At 46.9% G+C, this 18,029-nt stretch overlaps 1 protein-coding gene across 3 annotated transcripts in view; it reads left to right on the top strand.

Annotated features, from left to right (window-relative positions):
- NEO1 (neogenin 1) overlaps nt 1-18,029 on the top strand; it is a 171,215-nt gene that overhangs the window by 137,678 nt on the left and 15,508 nt on the right. For 2 of the 3 annotated variants that reach the window (XM_078600157.1, XM_078600156.1), the window contains exons 19-24: nt 5,314-5,421; nt 7,501-7,695; nt 11,938-12,018; nt 13,554-13,716; nt 15,954-16,144; nt 17,886-17,987. In XM_078600157.1, the coding sequence (XP_078456283.1) occupies nt 5,314-5,421; nt 7,501-7,695; nt 11,938-12,018; nt 13,554-13,716; nt 15,954-16,144; nt 17,886-17,987 (840 nt within the window). The remainder of the gene's footprint in view (nt 1-5,313; nt 5,422-7,500; nt 7,696-11,937; nt 12,019-13,553; nt 13,717-15,953; nt 16,145-17,885; nt 17,988-18,029) is intronic. The other variant, XM_078600158.1, reaches the window with a different exon arrangement.

The raw sequence follows: 18,029 nt of genomic DNA, 5'->3' as shown, positions 1-18,029 counted from the left end.
GTCCTCCGTGCATACGTCCGTCAACGGTGGCGAGATGTTAACTACCTCGCCTGGTATGCAGGAGGTCGTGGGTTCGATCCCGACCCTGACGCCTGCTGCTGTATATTAGGAGTTTGCATGTCTCTCTCCCCATGGTCGCGTGGATTTTTCTCCGGGTCCTCTGGTATTTCCCTCGACATTTAGAATCAACGTGCGTTCAGAGTATTTGGCTGCTGTGAATGTCCACGTGATAAGCCACTTTGTTGAGCTATGATTTGTGATCACCAGATCGCTTCTGAAAAAGAGCTACATAGTTCAGTGGGCCCCCTACCTGGTAAAATAAAAATACATTTTCTAGTTTTAAGTTCGGTCAAAATACCAGTCACGGCCTGCAATGTGCGAGGAGGCCCGAGTCCAGCGGCGGTTTTGATGGATTGATCAATGGACGGAACACATCCCTGTCCATCTATCAAGGCTTGTGGATGTAGCCTGTGGAAAACGAGAGACACTGGGGAAAACAAATTCCAACAAAAAGAAAATCTAATTTTACCAGCAGTGGCTGTCAAGGACACGGAGTTTTAAAGTCGTGGCGGCGTGTGTTGCTGAGTCCTTTTCTATGAACCTTGCCGATTGGGTTTGTGCTCATTTTACGCTTTTCGTGTTCAGCCGCAGTGCAGTGCACGTGTTTCCATTGCGCAGAGAGGGAGTCTGTCACGTGACTCTGTGTCCATGCAGAACACTGTGCCACACAACTGCAGAGTACGTTGGGGATTCATAGAGCATCTTAATGCAATTTCACCGTGCTAATGAGAGCTCTAGAGCGGCTGTTGGGTGACAGATGCTGTGTGTGAGTGCGTTTTGCGGAGTGGCATCGTTATCTTTAGCACACTGCATTACAACAACCCAAGTTTAATTACTATATACGCTTACCATTGGTGAACGCGATTTGAAACTGATGTAGGTCTCTCTTTAGATTGATTAGGCCTGAAATGAATAACTGATATGTCATCGCCATTCCTTTAATGCCACTGCCATCGTCATCAGCTCTGATCAATCCACTGCAGAATCAAGGCCTTCCCAACCCATTGCCATCTCTTATGGTATCGCGATCCAACATTTCATCTAGCTCCTGAATTCCATCACTCCATCTCCCCGCCGGGCTTCCTCTAGCATTCCGTCCCTTGGCCGCCATTCATTTCTCTTGATCTTCTCACATCATCCCTTCTAACAACGTGCCCTGCCCAAGCTCACTTGCACGTTGACCCTTTCCCGTTCTGAAACGTCTGAAAGTTGCAGGGTGGGTGTCCCGTTCACTTTTGAATCTCGGAATGAGCAAGCGGTTTAGCGGAACTTTTATTCAGAGAGGCGTAGCGCCGTTGTTTTTAAATACATTATGCTCACCGCAGAGAACTGTAGTAACACGACCGCACTCTACATTAGCTGGCGCCAAACTGTGCCACACGCCCTCCCGCATGGACATGTGGAAGCCCCAGTTATTTTATTTAAGTTTTTTTACTAGTTTCGCTGCGTACATGTACGTCATCGGAACGGGAAAGTGTTAATAGGTTTTCGCTAGCAGCATTTGCACTGACAGTCTGCATTGCAAAACGGCATGTTCGCTATAGTCGTGTGGATTTTTTCTCCGGGTCCTCCGGTTTTTCCCTCCACATTTTGAATCAACGTGCATTTATATTATTTGGCTGCCATACATTTCCACACGATGATCAGCCACTTCGTTGAGCTATCATTTGTGGCCTGGTTGCTTCTGAAAAAAAGCGATTTAGCTCAGGCGGGCCCTACCTGGTAAAATCCCAAAAAATTGTTAAACTAAAATATGTGCCAGGGGAGTTATTAATTTCACATCGAGACGCCTGTTATTCTGGATTTCGCTTGGGATATTGCTTAATTAAAAGGACACCGTCAAGACAACATTAAACTGGGCAAAGTGATTGCAGTGCTCTTGGTGGGGAATAAATAAAATGTCAGGTGTGAAAGGCAAACATTCGTCATTTGATTCACAGCCTTTCGCATTGATGACTTCAAAATTGAAACCCATAATTTATAAACTTCCCCGTGGAAGGCGATTGTCTCCGCTCGTGTAATGTATTGAGAATGGCAGATCTCTCTGGGCAGCGTTATGGAAACTTAAACTTAATAATACAATCAGGAACTGAGTGACATGTGATATATAGTGAGGTGGGATTTTTTTCTCTCCCCCTCATGAATAAATTCAATGGTAATTTTTTTCATCTCATTAAAACAAACAAACAAAAAAAGTGGCTTTTAATGGGATATTTATAATACGTGGTTTTGGTTTTTGTTGATACACAGAAATGGATACGTATATAAATTCCCATTCTCGTAGCCCTTCAGCCTTTACGAACGATTGAGGTGAGTGCTTTTAGCAATCAACGACTAAGGCTGGCACGGCACGCTCGTGGTAGTGTGACCAGCCCCATGCCTCGGTCAACTTTTGTCTCCTCATTGCTGATGTTTACACCAAATTTAAGGCTGAGATGACCTCGTAGAAGGCTCAGTACAGGATCATATACCGCTTTCAACTGACATGTATCGGTTGAATAAATTGCAGCACGAACACAACAACAACAGCTGCTGCCATTCACCTGTAAGTGGGGACAATGTTACCACAGTGCATGTGCCAGGCTAGGTGCACTTTGAGGCCACATGCAGCATACAGATGTTTTGTAAGTTGTTAGATGTTTCAATTGGTTCACACACCGACCCGCTTTATTTTTTATTCTCTTCTTCCTGAAGCTGTCTCCAAAGGAGAGAGGGGAGTCAAGTCATTTTGACCATCTTATAATTTTCTAAGCCTATTTTCATCGAACAGACGTATAAATGTTTGCACTTGATGTTACTCTGTGGACCGTGACAAAAATCACGGAGGCACTCACCCTGAACATTCACTGCCTGCTCATGCAACCAACACTGGCACATTACACACACACACAAAAATCAGCAATGCAGATTGCTCCGAAAGCAGGCGGCTTGCTTGGAAACAGCTCTGAAGACGCCCATAACTGTCGCTGCCCACTTAAGGCACTTTCAGAAATCCGAAGGCAGTAGTATAAATCCCCGGACGCGGTACGCAAATTTTTCGTTAATCAATTTCTCTGTTGACCTTTGTTCCCAACACGCATTTCGCAATCGATTTCGACTGATCGCCCGCCCGCGCATTGCAGGCCCGCCGCCGCTTTGCGCAAGCGACTTCAGGAGGTCGCCGGTTCTCGCGTCCGTCGTTACACTCGTGTTCACGGCCGCCCGCTCGGTTACTCCTGAGGCAATTGTTATCGGGTTGTTTTCGCGTTTTGGTTTTTGCCTAGTTTCAGCCCCACGCAGTTAAAAGCTCATAAAAGCGGAGCACCGCCTTTAATATGGCTTGTAGCAAGCCATCCCTCGGGTGTTCGTTTGCTCCTTGAGGGGACCCCACCGCTCGCTGAGAGAGCAAATGTGTTGTTGCAAGTGGCACGCATTGTCGCGTTGCTCTTGTCAGATGGTCAAAGGCAGGTAACAGTTGAAATCGGTGCCCGTTGATGTCACCACACCTTTGCAAGAACCTTCTGCATTATGATCGATTTTGCGGTTATATTCTTTGGGTCTTTCGGTAAAGTCACGTAGAACAACAACAAAATTACAAAAAACTACGACGTTTCGATCGCGGCACAAGCAATCGTCATCCGTTGTTTTCCCTCCTGATGACGATTGCTTGCGTTGCGATCGAAACGTCGTTGTTTTTTTGTAACAAAAAAATTGTTCTACGTGACCCAAATTATATGAATTCCTCCACGAAAGCTTCGAGTCAAGATGTTACGTTGCTTCCACATTTAACATCTGACCTCCAAAATTTGCGATCACGAGTGTTCCGCCATCTGGCCCCTTAGGCCTCCTTCCCCTTTTGGGTCCTACTTGGTGACTGTCACTCCTCTATCCTGCACACGTGCATCATCCAATAAAACCTCCTCTCGTATGTATGCTGAACGTCTTTCGTACCGTACGTAGCCAACCGTGCTAATCGTCTGCAATGATTTACTGCAACAATGCTTTTCTGCAACATTATATTGCTTACCATATCCTACCTCATCTTCCCATGGAATTCTTGGCATACTCCCAGGCCATAAGCTTCCTCTTATATGGCAACACAGGCGTTACACCTGTGCCTCTAACACTCATCGTTTAATGCTAAAGTTGATATTTAAAATGGTCCCAAAGTGTAGTCTTACCAATGTGAAACCCCGCGTTACATAATTTTCAAAGTAGTTTTTTTCAATGCAGATGGCCATGGTGTAGTTCATACCGCCAGTTTATTTATTTGTTTGTTTCAAAAATACATTTGTAAGAAGTTGGAATTTAAAGCGCAAAAGGGAAAAACGTGCGCCAGTGTGAGAATAGTCACCACCAAGGCACTGTGCTGCACGAAGCCTTGGAGAAAATAGCAAAAGTAATTGGTTCGTGTTAATTTAAAAACACAGAATGTGTTCCTTCTAAAAAAAACACATGAGAAACCGATTAACCATAGACCGACTGCTAATTAAAAGTTACTTTCACAAAACTACTCACGGAGCGTAGATTTCATTGTTACAGAATGTTGTGGGCGGCAATTTATTAGCTTCGTGCCATTTTGCCAGCACAGTTACGTGAATACGCTCACAAGAGTCGGTCTCAACGTAAAGTTTTTTGGCCATGTATGAATTCCCCGAAGCAATTTAGCATGTGAAAAGCAGCATGAACACACATTGTTATATTTTCCCTCCATAATGCAATTGCATCTCGAGAGCTGTTCCATCGTGTCTGCTTTTAAAGTTAAAGCCATTGTCTGAGGTTACATTTATTTTGTAAATGCGGTCTTACTTCCGTTTTTGATATTAGAGCTGTTATTTTTTTCCCTCTCATGAAAGCACGTGAACATTTTAAAGTGGTCGTTTTCTTGACAGCCATACTTTGCAAGATGGATGTAGTGAGCAAAGCGGTGTTGCAATGGTCCCCTGTTATGTGCACACTTATGTTGTGATTTCAGCGACTTGCGCGCATTCTGGTGCGTTTATAAATGGGAGCGGAACGATATGAATCATTGCCCGGTTCACAACACGCAGCATTGCAGAATGCCAGGTGGCGGATCGACGAAGCAGCACTTAAGTTGCTTCGTTACGGTACAGCTGCCCTTTTATCTCATCAAAGGACGTGAAACAAATACATTTAAAGACCCACGTGTTGCCTCACAAAGGCGTCGACCCAGGGGGGTGGTCTGGCACAGACGCAAGCTCATTTCCCGGTGTGCGTATTTCAATGTTTACGCGTTTGCTGCTCTCATTTCAGTGCCTTCGTCCGCTCCAAAGGATCTCACGGTCATCAGCAAAGAGGGAAAACCTCGGACCGTCATCGTGAACTGGCAGCCCCCGGTCGAAGCCAATGGCAAAATCACAGGTAAAGCCACTCCCTCGCGAGGCCTGCGTGCACCGGGTAGCCTTCGCCCGCATGTGTTCGGCGTTAAAGCGGGGATGTGGTCTCGCATCGGATGTGCGCCCCGCATGAGCCGCGCGGCGAGTGACGAACAGGCCGTCGCAGTTTCCTTCACGGTCACGGGGGCTTTGCTGTGCTGCGGGCGATATCGTATTTCGTAGCTCGTTGAACAACAAGTTGCGTGACGCGGACAGAAATGGTGTTTGAAACGAGCGCGTTGCACCTCTGCTGCGCACGCGTGTTCCGCAGGTTTTGTAGGTATCGCGTGAAGTGGAAGCTGTGTTTTCCCCCGTGGATTGCTGAAAAAAAAGGAGTCGAGTGGCATCCACTTGCCTGTTAGGGTCGTTCTCCTTGCAATGCCCGCCATGTGTCAACGTTCACGCGTTTCTGCGCAGAAGTGAAAGCTTGCACGCAAGATGAACGGTCTCCTAAACATATTTTGAACGTGTTTGTCTTTGGACAGTGCTTATCGACAGCCGAGAACCATAATTACAAGTGAATCAACTTCATTGACTTTTTCGGTAGTACAATATTTGCTAGTCGTTACAGCCGCTTCATTGGCGGTCTTTCCGTTGCTGTTAAACATCATTGAATGAAAATACTTCATATTGTGGAAATGAATTTAATATTAGACCACCTAATGCACGCGGGGGTGCAGCAGTAGCGCAAATGCCACGACGAATCTGGCGACCTGAGTTGGATTCCCAGCCACAGCTAGCATCAGTGGAAAGCGATATCTGACCTGGTGCAAGGGAGGACCCCCACACTGACTGACCATCATGGAGAAGTATGGTCAAACAACCTCCACGACTGACCCGGCATTGGGGAGGCATTCATCCAGCAGCCGTTTGTCAAAGAGCCGTGCATTATCACAAATAAATAATATGCATGGCTGTTGCACAAATTTACAATTCTCAGAGTCACAGCCATTGCAGAACATCAAAATAAATGCAGTCACACGTGTTTTCCAAAAGGATATTGGTATTTCACATTAATATAGCTGTGGAAAATGTAAATAATAATAATGCTTTCCCGTGGGATATGCGATTTATTGCACATACCAAAGCAGAATCATACACGTGATATAAACGCATTTGTGTGTATGAACATATCCAATTTGTACGCGACAAAAGCACAGCCATTGTTGGTGGGGCTTCGTGCCACGGAGAGACAGGAAGCCAGTGTGGCAAGCCAGCAGATATATGTCCTTGATGTCCCACGTTGGAAAAGACTTTGCCTCGAGGAGTATTCATTAAAGCACGAACACTCTTACATTTATGCTTAGGAGAAATGCGAAACACACGTTGCCTTTTATGAATAATAAAATGCATCGACTTGAATTATATTACTGAGAAAAACTAATTACGATAAATCAATACGGTGTACGTACACGTTTGTTTCGAAAGGTTCGTTTGGGTGTGTGTATTTGTGAGTGTTGGGTTCAGTGGTGGCACAGTGGTTGGTCCACTGCTTTCCCATCGCCCTGACATGGAGTCCATTCACAACCATGCCCATCTTCAGTTGTAAGAACGATATCAGTATTTGTTACGTACTTACCAAGTGGTAGGCTGCTGAATTTCGATCCCTTTCACCGCATACCAATTTTCATAACGTAAGTTGTGCAATCATAAATCATTTGTATAAAGTTGGTACGATTACCTTTTAAATTTGGAATACCATAAAAAGTGTAAAAAAATGCTTCTGCCTACTGCTTAAATTGGTATGTTTGCAAGTATATAACACGTACTCATTGAAGGCTGCGTTGACGTAGGGGCAATCGCCCAGTGCAGGCTCAGACAGATAATGCTTACTGCTGGTGATGCACATGGTTGAGAATGGAATCCAGATGATACATTGTGCAGCACCGGGAGAACAAATGCATCTGGGCACGATGCTGGCACCACCACCCAACCCCCCCTCCCCCCCATTCCTTGTGCCATGCCAGGCTTAGTAGGTCGGTGTTCATGGCACTTGCCCCGACGGAATGAAGGGCTTGAACGGAGAGGTGGCATGTTTGTGTTTTGCGTGTTTTGTGTGGGACAGGATATATCATCTACTATACGACAGATGCCACAGCTGAGCTGCATGACTGGGTCGTGGAGCCTGTGGTGGGTGACCGTCTGTCCCACCAAGTGCAGGAGCTCACGCTGGACACGGGATACTACTTCAAGATCCAGGCTCGTAACGCCAAGGGCATGGGCCCGCTCTCCGATGCGGTGTCATTCCGCACGCCCAAGGGTGCGTACCCCACACTGCCTGTGCCATGCATTGCATGAGGTTAAGGATTTGTATGAATAGGGCGCTTAAATGCTTCTAGGTGGCGTAACGGTTTGCAAGCCTGAATCGCAAGCCCAGAGGTTGCTGGTTCAATCTTCACCGGCCATAGCGTTTAAAAAAATTGGGAAAGTCGTTTTTTTTTTAAATCATCTCCCCGCCTCTGTCCACGCAGCAGTGTAAATGTGTGTGGTGGGGTAAAGTGTGGGAACTCCCACCTCTTCCAAGATGCCTGGCCAGCATGGGAGAGTAGAGCAACATGCACTCTAGCGGGCCTCTCTAGAGCTCCCACGAGTGGTGCCCCTTCCGCCTGCGGTGGCATTAGCAAGCGATTGCAGGGCTGCACCTTTATCTTTTCACTAAAGGCCTCGTTATTACAAAGCCCCTTACCTGGGGGCGCACACCTGCGTGTTCCAGCTATGCAGCATCTAAAGTGGCTGCAGGCGTACGTTGAAACAATTGCATGCGAGGTACGAATTAGAAATAGATTCCTCCTCGCGACAGTATTCTGTGCCGTGTGTTGTGAGTGTAAGGACCTTTTTAATTGTCCATGACAACAATGAGTGTGTGTGTTGTTTCATTACTTCAGCATGAGCCCTCTGGCTTCTATCATCACTGATGCACGAAAGAAAGATATCGTGAAGAAAAGAGCATTTAAACCAACAAGTCCCCTAAGCAAAGGCATAATTCCTTTTCTCCACACAATGCTAGCATAGTTCTGTTTTCTCACTTGCCTTTTGTTCTTGGCCAAATTTAGGAGATATAACCTGAGCTTCTTTGTGCTGTTCTCAATCTAATTTGGAACAATGATACCAGGTCTATAGTTTGCACTTTACGATAATGTATTCGACATCATTTTATTTATGAGAAAAAAAAGTCCCATTGATGCATGCACGTAAAGCATGCATGCACACGTTTTTTTTAAACCTATTCAAAGGGAATATTGAAGGTGTAGGTATTGCCGAGTTGCATTTCAGAGTGTCTCCTTCATCAAACGTGCAATCGACGGTGCGCGTGTCCATCGACTGCCTTGGGCTCATGGTGCAAATTAAACATTCTGCAGGACATGGGACAACGACTGTTTACTTCCCACAAAGTGGTAATTGTTTTCTTGGCCCTGGAGGGGTCATGGGCTGAATTAGAATTTGTATTTGCAACCTTCAGATTGTAAGTTGGGTGTTCTCAGCCGCGGCATAACCTGCCCAAACATGGAAGCAAATTTGCCGAGCGTAAAACCGATGCACGCGTATTCTCATTTGAAATTATCCTGCGAGTGTAATTTGCCTGACAACGGGACGATTTTTTTGGCCATGGCCGATTTGTATAGTTACCGACTCTTATTCACGGGCCGTGGCAGACCAAACGGGGCGCACACTATTTTGCGTTCGTCCCATCGTGCGTGATTGGTGGCGCTTTCGGCTAAAGTTATGTTCCCGCCTCCGCTTCATCCAGCTTTGCCTTGGGGGCAAAAATAGTGATTTATTGCCCGCGCAGAGAACCAGTGCTTTGGGGGGGAGATAACACCGTATTTCATTCATACATTCCATTCATTTTGGCGGTGCGTTCATTTATTTAGCAGGGATGCGCAGCCGAGATGCGGAATCTCATTTTATATCGTGGCCCCAGTCTGCGTAACAGGGTCACATCCCATTACAGATTAGATGAGCGGGTGCATTGCGGAAGGTCTGCTGGTTAACCGGGCTTTGTAAAACGAGGCATCGGATAGCTCGCAGATATTTGTAAACGGACGACAGTGGCCACGGTAAATCCAGCGTCCTTAGTGTTTCGACCTTGGTCCAGTGGATTGCTTGCCCGCCGACGAGCTGAAAGCTTCGCCAAAATTTATTTGAGTCTCGCCTGCTCTTTTACACCACGCTCGAAAAGCATTCCAGGCAGCCATTTCCTCTCGACCCCAGAGTGAGCAAATTTATGTGTTCAGGTTTTTTTTTAAGCCTTGAAAGGAAGCTGACCAAACACACTTAAACGTAACACTACCTATTTCCAACCATCCCGGATGTACGGCAGACTGCTTGCAAGCAAGAACGAGTTGAACTTCTTTTGAGTGTCAATGGGGTCACATCATCTGCAGAAAGCTTTCTGTTCGCAAATGGTCGATTGTGGGTATACAACATTCGCTGACAACCAGCTGTGATCATTTTAACGGATCTAACAGCTATGAGTGGCGTAGGTTGTTGGCATGTTCAGTGTCGTAAATGGGTTTATGAACGAGTGATTTGTGTTAATTATCCAATGGCTATGCATTGCTACTGCATCTATAATATGTCAGCAGCTGGAAAAGACATCTTTATGGCTCTGGAATGGCTAATGTGGCGAACCTAAGTAAAGCAGAGCTGTGATTGGCTTTTGTGGAGGCAAATCATCTCATTTCACCGAATTCATTTCCATGTAAGCTGCTCAATTATAGCTTGTGTGTTTCCAGCCATCAAACATCATCCAGCATAAATACATAATAAATGTTCAGCACATTCAGTTTGAAGGCATTGTTTTGTTTGACGTGCGGAAGTACGTCAAAAAGCATCCTTGCATTCATGCGTTTCAATCAAATGCTGAGCCCCCGAACAAGTGTTAAAACATCTTAATATATAGAGGTCTGCAGAGCAATTGTTGGTGCCGGTTCACCGCCTGGGAGCCTTTGCAGCGTGTCTGTTGCCCCTCGTTGATTGTGAGATGCAATTTGCATAACGACACTATCTTAAACTAATAATGAGATAAAAAAAACATCTACCGTTAGAACAGCACGAAGCTGAATTCTTATTATCGGTTTACATTTCATGAAAACTGCCTCAGTAATGCAGTCCACGGTGTTGTCTCAGGCTACAAAACATGATTAATGCTGTGGTGCTACTTTACGTTAGGGGAATCTGATGTTGTAATTGCCTGAAAAAAAAACAAGTGTCGATAACAGTGTGCTTACTGAAAAACAGTTAGGAGTTGGGGGAGGGGGGTAAATCTGGACTTTTGTGTTTTTATTGCGCAGTTTGGGTTTTATGTTACGCACAATGCTCGTGCAACGCAGAGAGTTTTTGCTGCAGGCCACTGCCCAAAGACACATTGATTTCTTTCAGGACCAACAAAAATCACTCGGTTAGGGAATGAGTAACAACGCTGCTGCTGCCAGACTCGATTCCAAGAGGGAAAACTTGCCATGAAAATATCAAGAAAGTGCTACTAGATAGGGCATACTTTTATATTCAATAATAGAGCCTATGTACATGTAAAATGCTGTATATACTACGGTTGGAAGGACTGTTTTTCGAATATTGATTATTTTTCTCCATATGATTGTTATTCCAAGTACGTACGTACGATGAACTTCTTTCGCACCGTACATAGCCGACCGTGCTAATCGGAGGTGCGGGAGGAGGACAACACTCTAAACACAACAAGCAGTTCCAAAGAATTTAGTTTTTCATTTAAAATACACTTGGCTGTGTGGGTCTGGCCACCCACCCCCTCGTGTGCCGTACCGGCCTTCATCTGTGCTCGCCAACAGCACTTGCTCCTACAGTCTGTTGAGGCTATACGGTGGTGGCGAGGGGGTCTTTGTCTGCATGTGCTAGCTGGCTGACACTTCCTTTCGTGGAGCCACACTACTCTGTTTCACTTGTAAACTTTTTTGTGACTTTCCTTTGTCTAGCGCGGTGTTTGTGTGTCACTCCCTGGGAATTGCCGGGCATTTTTTGGAATGTTGTTGCCTGGGAGGTTGTTGTTGTTCTCTTCATGCATCAGCAAATACTTTAAGTTACATACGTGCATTTTTATGGCTTCCACGTTGTATGTTTTTTTTGCAAAGGCTTCTACCAATGCCAATTATAATACCACCGACAGGTAGTATTCAAACCCGTTTTAAATATTTGTTTGCGACATCTGCAGCTTTGTCGCTCGTGGCTTAATCGTTCTTGTTACAGTTTGACCCACGGGTCATTTTCTCTCTCCCGTACTTGATGAAACTCTGACATAATCCTTAAGTAAACCTCATCACTTACCAAGGCATTACTCATTTAAGAAAACATGAATGCCCTAAGCAGCTTTGTTTGGATTCCTCCATTTTCAAAAGCTCGCGAGTTGCCAGAGTGCAAAATTAATCAGTTTCTCTGGCTAACACTGTTCCTGTTCTCGCCCCTTTTTCCTCCCCTCTGTCTGCTGCTGCTGTCTACTGCTGTCCACCCTTCCTGTTGGCACCAGTTTCCACCACTGCTGCAAAAGGGGCAGTTGGAGAGGGAGGCTCCTGGCCTGGCAACCCCTTTGACAGGGCCAGTTTCAATGGTAACGATGACACATCTGCAGTTTCCCGCAGGAGTAATCGTTTGTGTGTGTGTGGGTGTATTGGGGAGTGGTAGTATAGAGGTTCGCGCGCTGCGCTATGAACTCGGTGACCCGAGTTCGATTCCCGCTCACGGCCAACACCGGTGACGATTATCTGAACCGGTCCTGGGCCTCCTCTCCTAAGTGGACTCAGCCTCAAATGAGTACCTGATGCAAGTGTGTAAACATCGCCACTGGGGAGACAAAGGCGGCTGGGCGTGGTGATGGCCACCCACCCCCTCGTGTGCCGTTGCCTGCATTCAGAGATGCTCGCTAACAGCACTTGCCCCAACAGTCTGTTACAGGCTATTTGTGCAGGGGGACCTTTGTCTTCGTGTGTTATACGGGGAATATGTGTGTGTCTGAGACACTGCTATGCACCTGACTTCGATTGCAGGTTCTGGGCCTCGCTTAGGTCGACTTGGCCTTACATGATCACCTGGTGCAGTGTGCAAACATCAGCACTGGGGAGACAAAGGTGGCCTTCAACATAAGCTGGCGAACAGCACTTGCCTGAGGCAGCCTGAAAAGGCCGTATCGGGGGGATCTTTTTGTGCGCGTGTGTGGGAGAGAGACTAAACGATGGCGCAGTGACGAGTGTACTGTGCTTGAAGTCTGGGATTGTGTTCGTGTCCCTGTATAACACCACGAACGAGTCTTATAAGCATCTAATCAACATGTGGAGCGGTGTGTGAACATCACCACTCTGTGTGCTTGGGGCTCGACCATAGCACTATGTCAGCCTTACAAGGCCATCACTAACTGCCCTCACCCTAGCAGTACGACCAATGTATGTTTTATTTATGCACATGTACTCATGTGCACATGGATCTATGCGCCTGTGTTCATGTTGGTGTGTATATACGTGTGCGCATCAGCTTCATGAGTGTGTTTCAACAGCTATGCATCACAGTTATTGCATTAGGTCAGTCCCATTAATTCCACAGATATGCTTTGTAATGCAAAATAATGTTCTTAACGGGCCTCATTCATTCTTCGTAACTGTCTATATGTGTGTATTCTTATCATGGAACATTTTTCAATTGTCAGGAAACTAAACTTTCTCACCGCGAAAAAATATTGGGTAGTCTTCTTAAAAGAATATGACGAAAGGGTAGTCCTTTTTAGAAAGTATTTCTACCATTTTGGTGCTGTCCAATTTATTCTCGATGACATTTCGATGTGGTTGCCAGCTCGCTGTAGAGCGTGCCACGAACATTGACACAGGCAACACGCAGCATCGCTCACCGCAGTGAAAAGCTGGCTTTGCAGGGATTTATATGCAGAGCAAAAGTATATAACACGGCGGAAGTTCGTTTTTTTGAGCGGTCGTATTTGCAATCCCAAGTTGTTGGGATGGCGCAGGGCTCTCTGAATAGCTGCCGTGACAGCTTGCGATGATCCTCAAAGCATCGAGTCGGGCGGAGACTGTTCTCTGCGAGAGAGAGAGGCCCCTTTGTGGAATGCGGTTGCGTGGGTGATCGGGTGTCCTGCAGACGCCCCGACGGGACAGATCCCGCCTCCGCAGGGCGCCCGCGGCTCCGCGCTGGACAACAACCTCCTCATCATCATCGTCGTGACGGTGGGCGGGGTGACCGTCATCGCCGTCATCGTGCTGGCCGTCGTGTGCACGCGTCGCTCTGCCGCCACACAGAAGAAGTGAGCGCGGGGGGCGGGGGGTGTGCGGGAGTGGGGGGTGGGCATCACCGAGCGTCACTCCGTCGCTTAAATGACCAGCGGCGTCACCACCACTGACCTCCCTCCCCCCGGCCGTTCGCGTAATGCGGCCGGTTTGTGCGGCAACCCGAAGCCTGCGCCCGTACCGCTCAAATCGGGCAGATGCTGCCGTGGTGCCAGGATTAGCGCGCTGGACTTGCGATGCAGAGGTCACCGGTTCGATTCAGTCTCTTGCGGCGCGGAATTCGAAAGGATGTCACAAGAGAATTTAATTCACAGCCCGCCTCAGTCCACCCAGCGTTATCAATGGGTCCTCCATGGTGAGTCGGTCGGCACGCCTTGTGTGGTGGGGTGAAGCCTGGTTACCTCCCACCGCTTCCAAGGTGTTGGGCCAGCATGGAAGAGTAGGCCAAACACTCCCTCTTGAGGGGCTATTCTAGAGCTCTCTCTAGTGGAGGCCCTTCCACCAGCAGTGGCATGAGCACGTCATTGTTTGGGCTGCTACTTAACCCTTTCATCAATCAATGTCAGACGTATACATTTTGTTCAACTGTGTATATTTAGTTTTTTACCCTTCTATCTGGCAACAAAACTGACACTTTTTTTTACAAGGAGTCATGTTTGCATAGACCACAATACCTGCAGCCATAATGCAAACTAAAAACATAACTCTGATAATATATGCACTGTCCTTGAAGTTGATTGGTCCACACCAGATAGAAGGGTAAAAAACCAATAATCATTTTTTTTACTGGCAAATGAGGTTCCAATGGTGTGTGTATATTTATACACCAGCAGAGTGATATCATAATTGTTCATTCATTTTAATCAATCAGTGTTGGGCTGTATCATGCTGGATTTGAGTTAATGGTCCTCAGCCAATGTGTGTGGTGTAAATTCGATATTCCTTCGCCAGTCAGGAAGGAGTGAATGGACAACCACTGTCGACTTTCCGCAAAGTGGTACTTAAGTTATGACCGTGAAGAGATGAGTAATTGACATTGTGGCAAAGTGACCATGTCACAATTGACCAGACGTGTACACTCACACGTGCACAAGGAAACATTCATCTGTATCATTTATTCCCAACTGCGTGTATATTTAGACATAGGCAGAGTGATATCATAATTGCTAATTCACTGCACTAATATTGTAGCAAGCGCCTTTTGATTCCCGCCTATGCACAACACTGCTGAAAATGAGCGTTTGAACCTGGCCACTTCCTCCCCTGGGTAAGCTTGGCCCTAACATTCACCAAGGTCTCGGTGTGGCCAAATTAGCATTGGAGACAGAGGCAGCCGGTCATGCGTGGTGCCCCTCCCCAACTGCCACCTAATTTCACGTGGCGTCCTTATTGAACGGTCGCGAGCAACACTTGACCCAGCGGTCTGTCAGTGCGAGTGGAGCGTTGCTATCTTTGTGAGGTGCACATTTAATAAAACTAATAATAACAATTCATCATTAGACCTCTCTTTGCCAGTACCCAAATATAATAATAATAGTGTTTTTCCCCTTTTTCTGGCAACAAAACTGAAACCTTTTTACGAGGATTCATGTCTGCATTAACCACAATACTTGCAGTCAAAATGCAAAAAAAAAAACATACTGTGATAATATATGGATTGGCCTTGAAACTGATTGGTCCACACCAAGGTACGGCTTTCTTTTGAGCCTCGACCCAATTGGTGTTCGACCAGAGGACGCCAATAACAACTCATTTGGCATTGGAGCCATTCTTGTAGCTCACGGGTATCACATAGGTTGCCATGTGTCACACAGCCGGTCGGGGCCAATGTTGTTTTCCCCAATTAAGTTGTGGGTCGTTTAGTACAATTTGGAAACTAATAGACCGTAACGCCGACACACGCGGCCTATTATTTTAATTTAATGTAAAAGTCGCAGGATCTTTAATACCCACTGTGAAGTGTGTTTGTGGGTTAACACACCTGCAGTATGAACCAGGACGGACGCTCCGACGATCGTAACAGGCGGCAAAATGCGCTCCCGCTCGACCGAGTCACCCTTATATACACACACATATATATACACACGCACACATATACATGCACATATATAGTGTGTGATGGCTAGCAAGACTGAGTATGAACAAAGCAGCCCGCGTTTTGATGCTCTGAGTCATGCAAAACCCCCGACAGCGACGGTCGGCGTCTCGCGCCCAGTGGAATTTTAGTTTTTTTTTCACGTGCGCCTCCCTACAGGAAAAGGTCGGCGCACAAGCCCAACAATGGCTCGGGCAAACGCAAAGGCAACCCCAAAGACCTGAAGCCTCCGGACCTGTGGATCCACCATGAGACGGTGGCTCTCAAGCCAATGGACAAGTCGCCGGGACCCGACAGTGCCTTGGCGGACACGCCGATGACGCACGGCTCCCACGAGATCGAGGGCTACGGTAACCGTGAGCGCGGCGCCTAATTGGCTCTGAACATCGGGACGCAAACTGACAGCAAATGCATCCAAGAAGAGTGTTCCCGTGATGCTGCATTCTGTTGTTGCTAAAGCCATTGTTTTGAGAATTCTGAGCATTTGGAATCAACGTTTAATTTGTGGCTGTGCAGCAGGCTCCTGCTTGGCTATTTGTGGTGGTCCATGTGACCAGATATATTTCAGTATTGAATAGAGCAATCTAGTTGGTCATGAAATGTATTTGTATAATGAGCTATCCCCTTAATGAACCACCTCCTCCACGCTCTATCTTTTGCAGTTGTGTGTTCTGCAGCAGCATGTAAGCACGCAAAACATGTCTCCCCCCCCTCCCCAAGTGAAAGTAAAAATGTTTTATAAAACCCATCGGGGGCCCCAAGGTGCTCCAGAAGTGCATAATCTCAGCAGCACTCGACAAACATGTTACTGGCAATGCCAGGCCCCACCAGAATCTGCTGGTGAATTGCTGTGTGTGTGACCAGCGTGGCACAGTAGGGGGTACAGCTTTGGTGGTGCATCTGCCAGTGATCTCAATCAGCCAATCCATGGCACCCACTGGGTCTGTCCCGTGACTTCCTGTCAGGGAACCTTCCACACTTCACGTGGCCTCAAAGTGCACCTGGCCTGGCACAGGCGCCGTGGTGACAACACCGTCACTTAGTGGCGAGTGGCGGGTATTGGTATTGGACCAGCGTGGTTGAGTACGATCAACAACCCCCTGTGACTAGCGTGGGCAGGCCTTCATCCAGCATGACAAAAGGCTTGTTATTAAAACTTCATGCACATTATCTAACTGATTGAACCACTTTAAGATGAAGTGACAATTAACAAGCAGCTTCTTCATTAATTTGTAGCATCAGAGAAAGAATGGAAAGAAAATGAGGTAGTTCAGTGGTTGCAGTCACAGGCAAGGAGCACTATAGGAATGTGTCAACCACTGCCCGAGGTTATAGCCTGGTAAGGCAATTCTTAACTAGCCCACGTTTGTCCATTCACACACGTGTTTACGTACGTACGTACTTAGCAATCTTAGCTAAAATGCCAGTGAACTGAGTTATGTGTTGCAAACAACACACAATGTGCACCCATTGTGTGTGTGTGTGCTTGGCAAGGGCCTCGCGAATTCCAACTAGACCTTAAGCGAATAGCGTGCCGGTTAACCGTCCTGAGTCAACACCCCATGCAGGAGGGCACAAAGGCGGGCGCGGGTGCGGTGCTGGTCACACCAGCTCGTTGTGTTCTTGCCAGCCATAAATCAGGATCGCTACTAACAACGACGCTTAATTCAACAGTCCAGCCAGGTCCAAAAGGGTTGAGACATTAATCCGACACTGTGTGAACAAAGCCTTTACATGTTTGTGTGTGCGCGCACGCGAGCTACTCTGATGTTTTCTGTTTTTACGTGACCAAGGCACGGCATACGTGCTTGGCAGTTTACTAACATGCCAGTAATTTGTTCGTGCTCGTGTGTATGTGCGCATAAGCGCACGCATGTGCACGCGTACACACGCACATGCACGCACACAAAATCACAAACGCTCACTGCTGTCAAAACAAATGGGGCGCGTAACGGCTCCCACTTTTTCAACGTGCTTACGTCGACGGACGCGAACCCATTTCATCTCTGCATGCGAAATGAACGGCGAAACATTTTCATTGCCCGGTGCATTTCACTGCATTATCCTATTTTGTGGTTCCCGCATTTTTAGGCCGAGAATCCGAAGACGGGATGTCGACTATGGAACGCTCTATAGCGGCGCGCCACGCCATGCGACCGAAGATCGTGATTCCTGGAGAGTCTCAGTCACAACGTAGGCGGCAATCATTTAATCGCTGCCCTGGGCTTGACATCT

The sequence above is a fragment of the Lampetra planeri genome, chromosome 13 (assembly GCF_965212315.1).
Source record: "Lampetra planeri chromosome 13, kcLamPlan1.2.h2, whole genome shotgun sequence".
NCBI classification, from domain to species: Eukaryota; Metazoa; Chordata; class Hyperoartia; order Petromyzontiformes; family Petromyzontidae; genus Lampetra; species Lampetra planeri.
The sequence above is the reverse complement of the archived record's forward strand: the minus strand, read 5'-3'. Positions and strand labels throughout refer to the sequence as shown.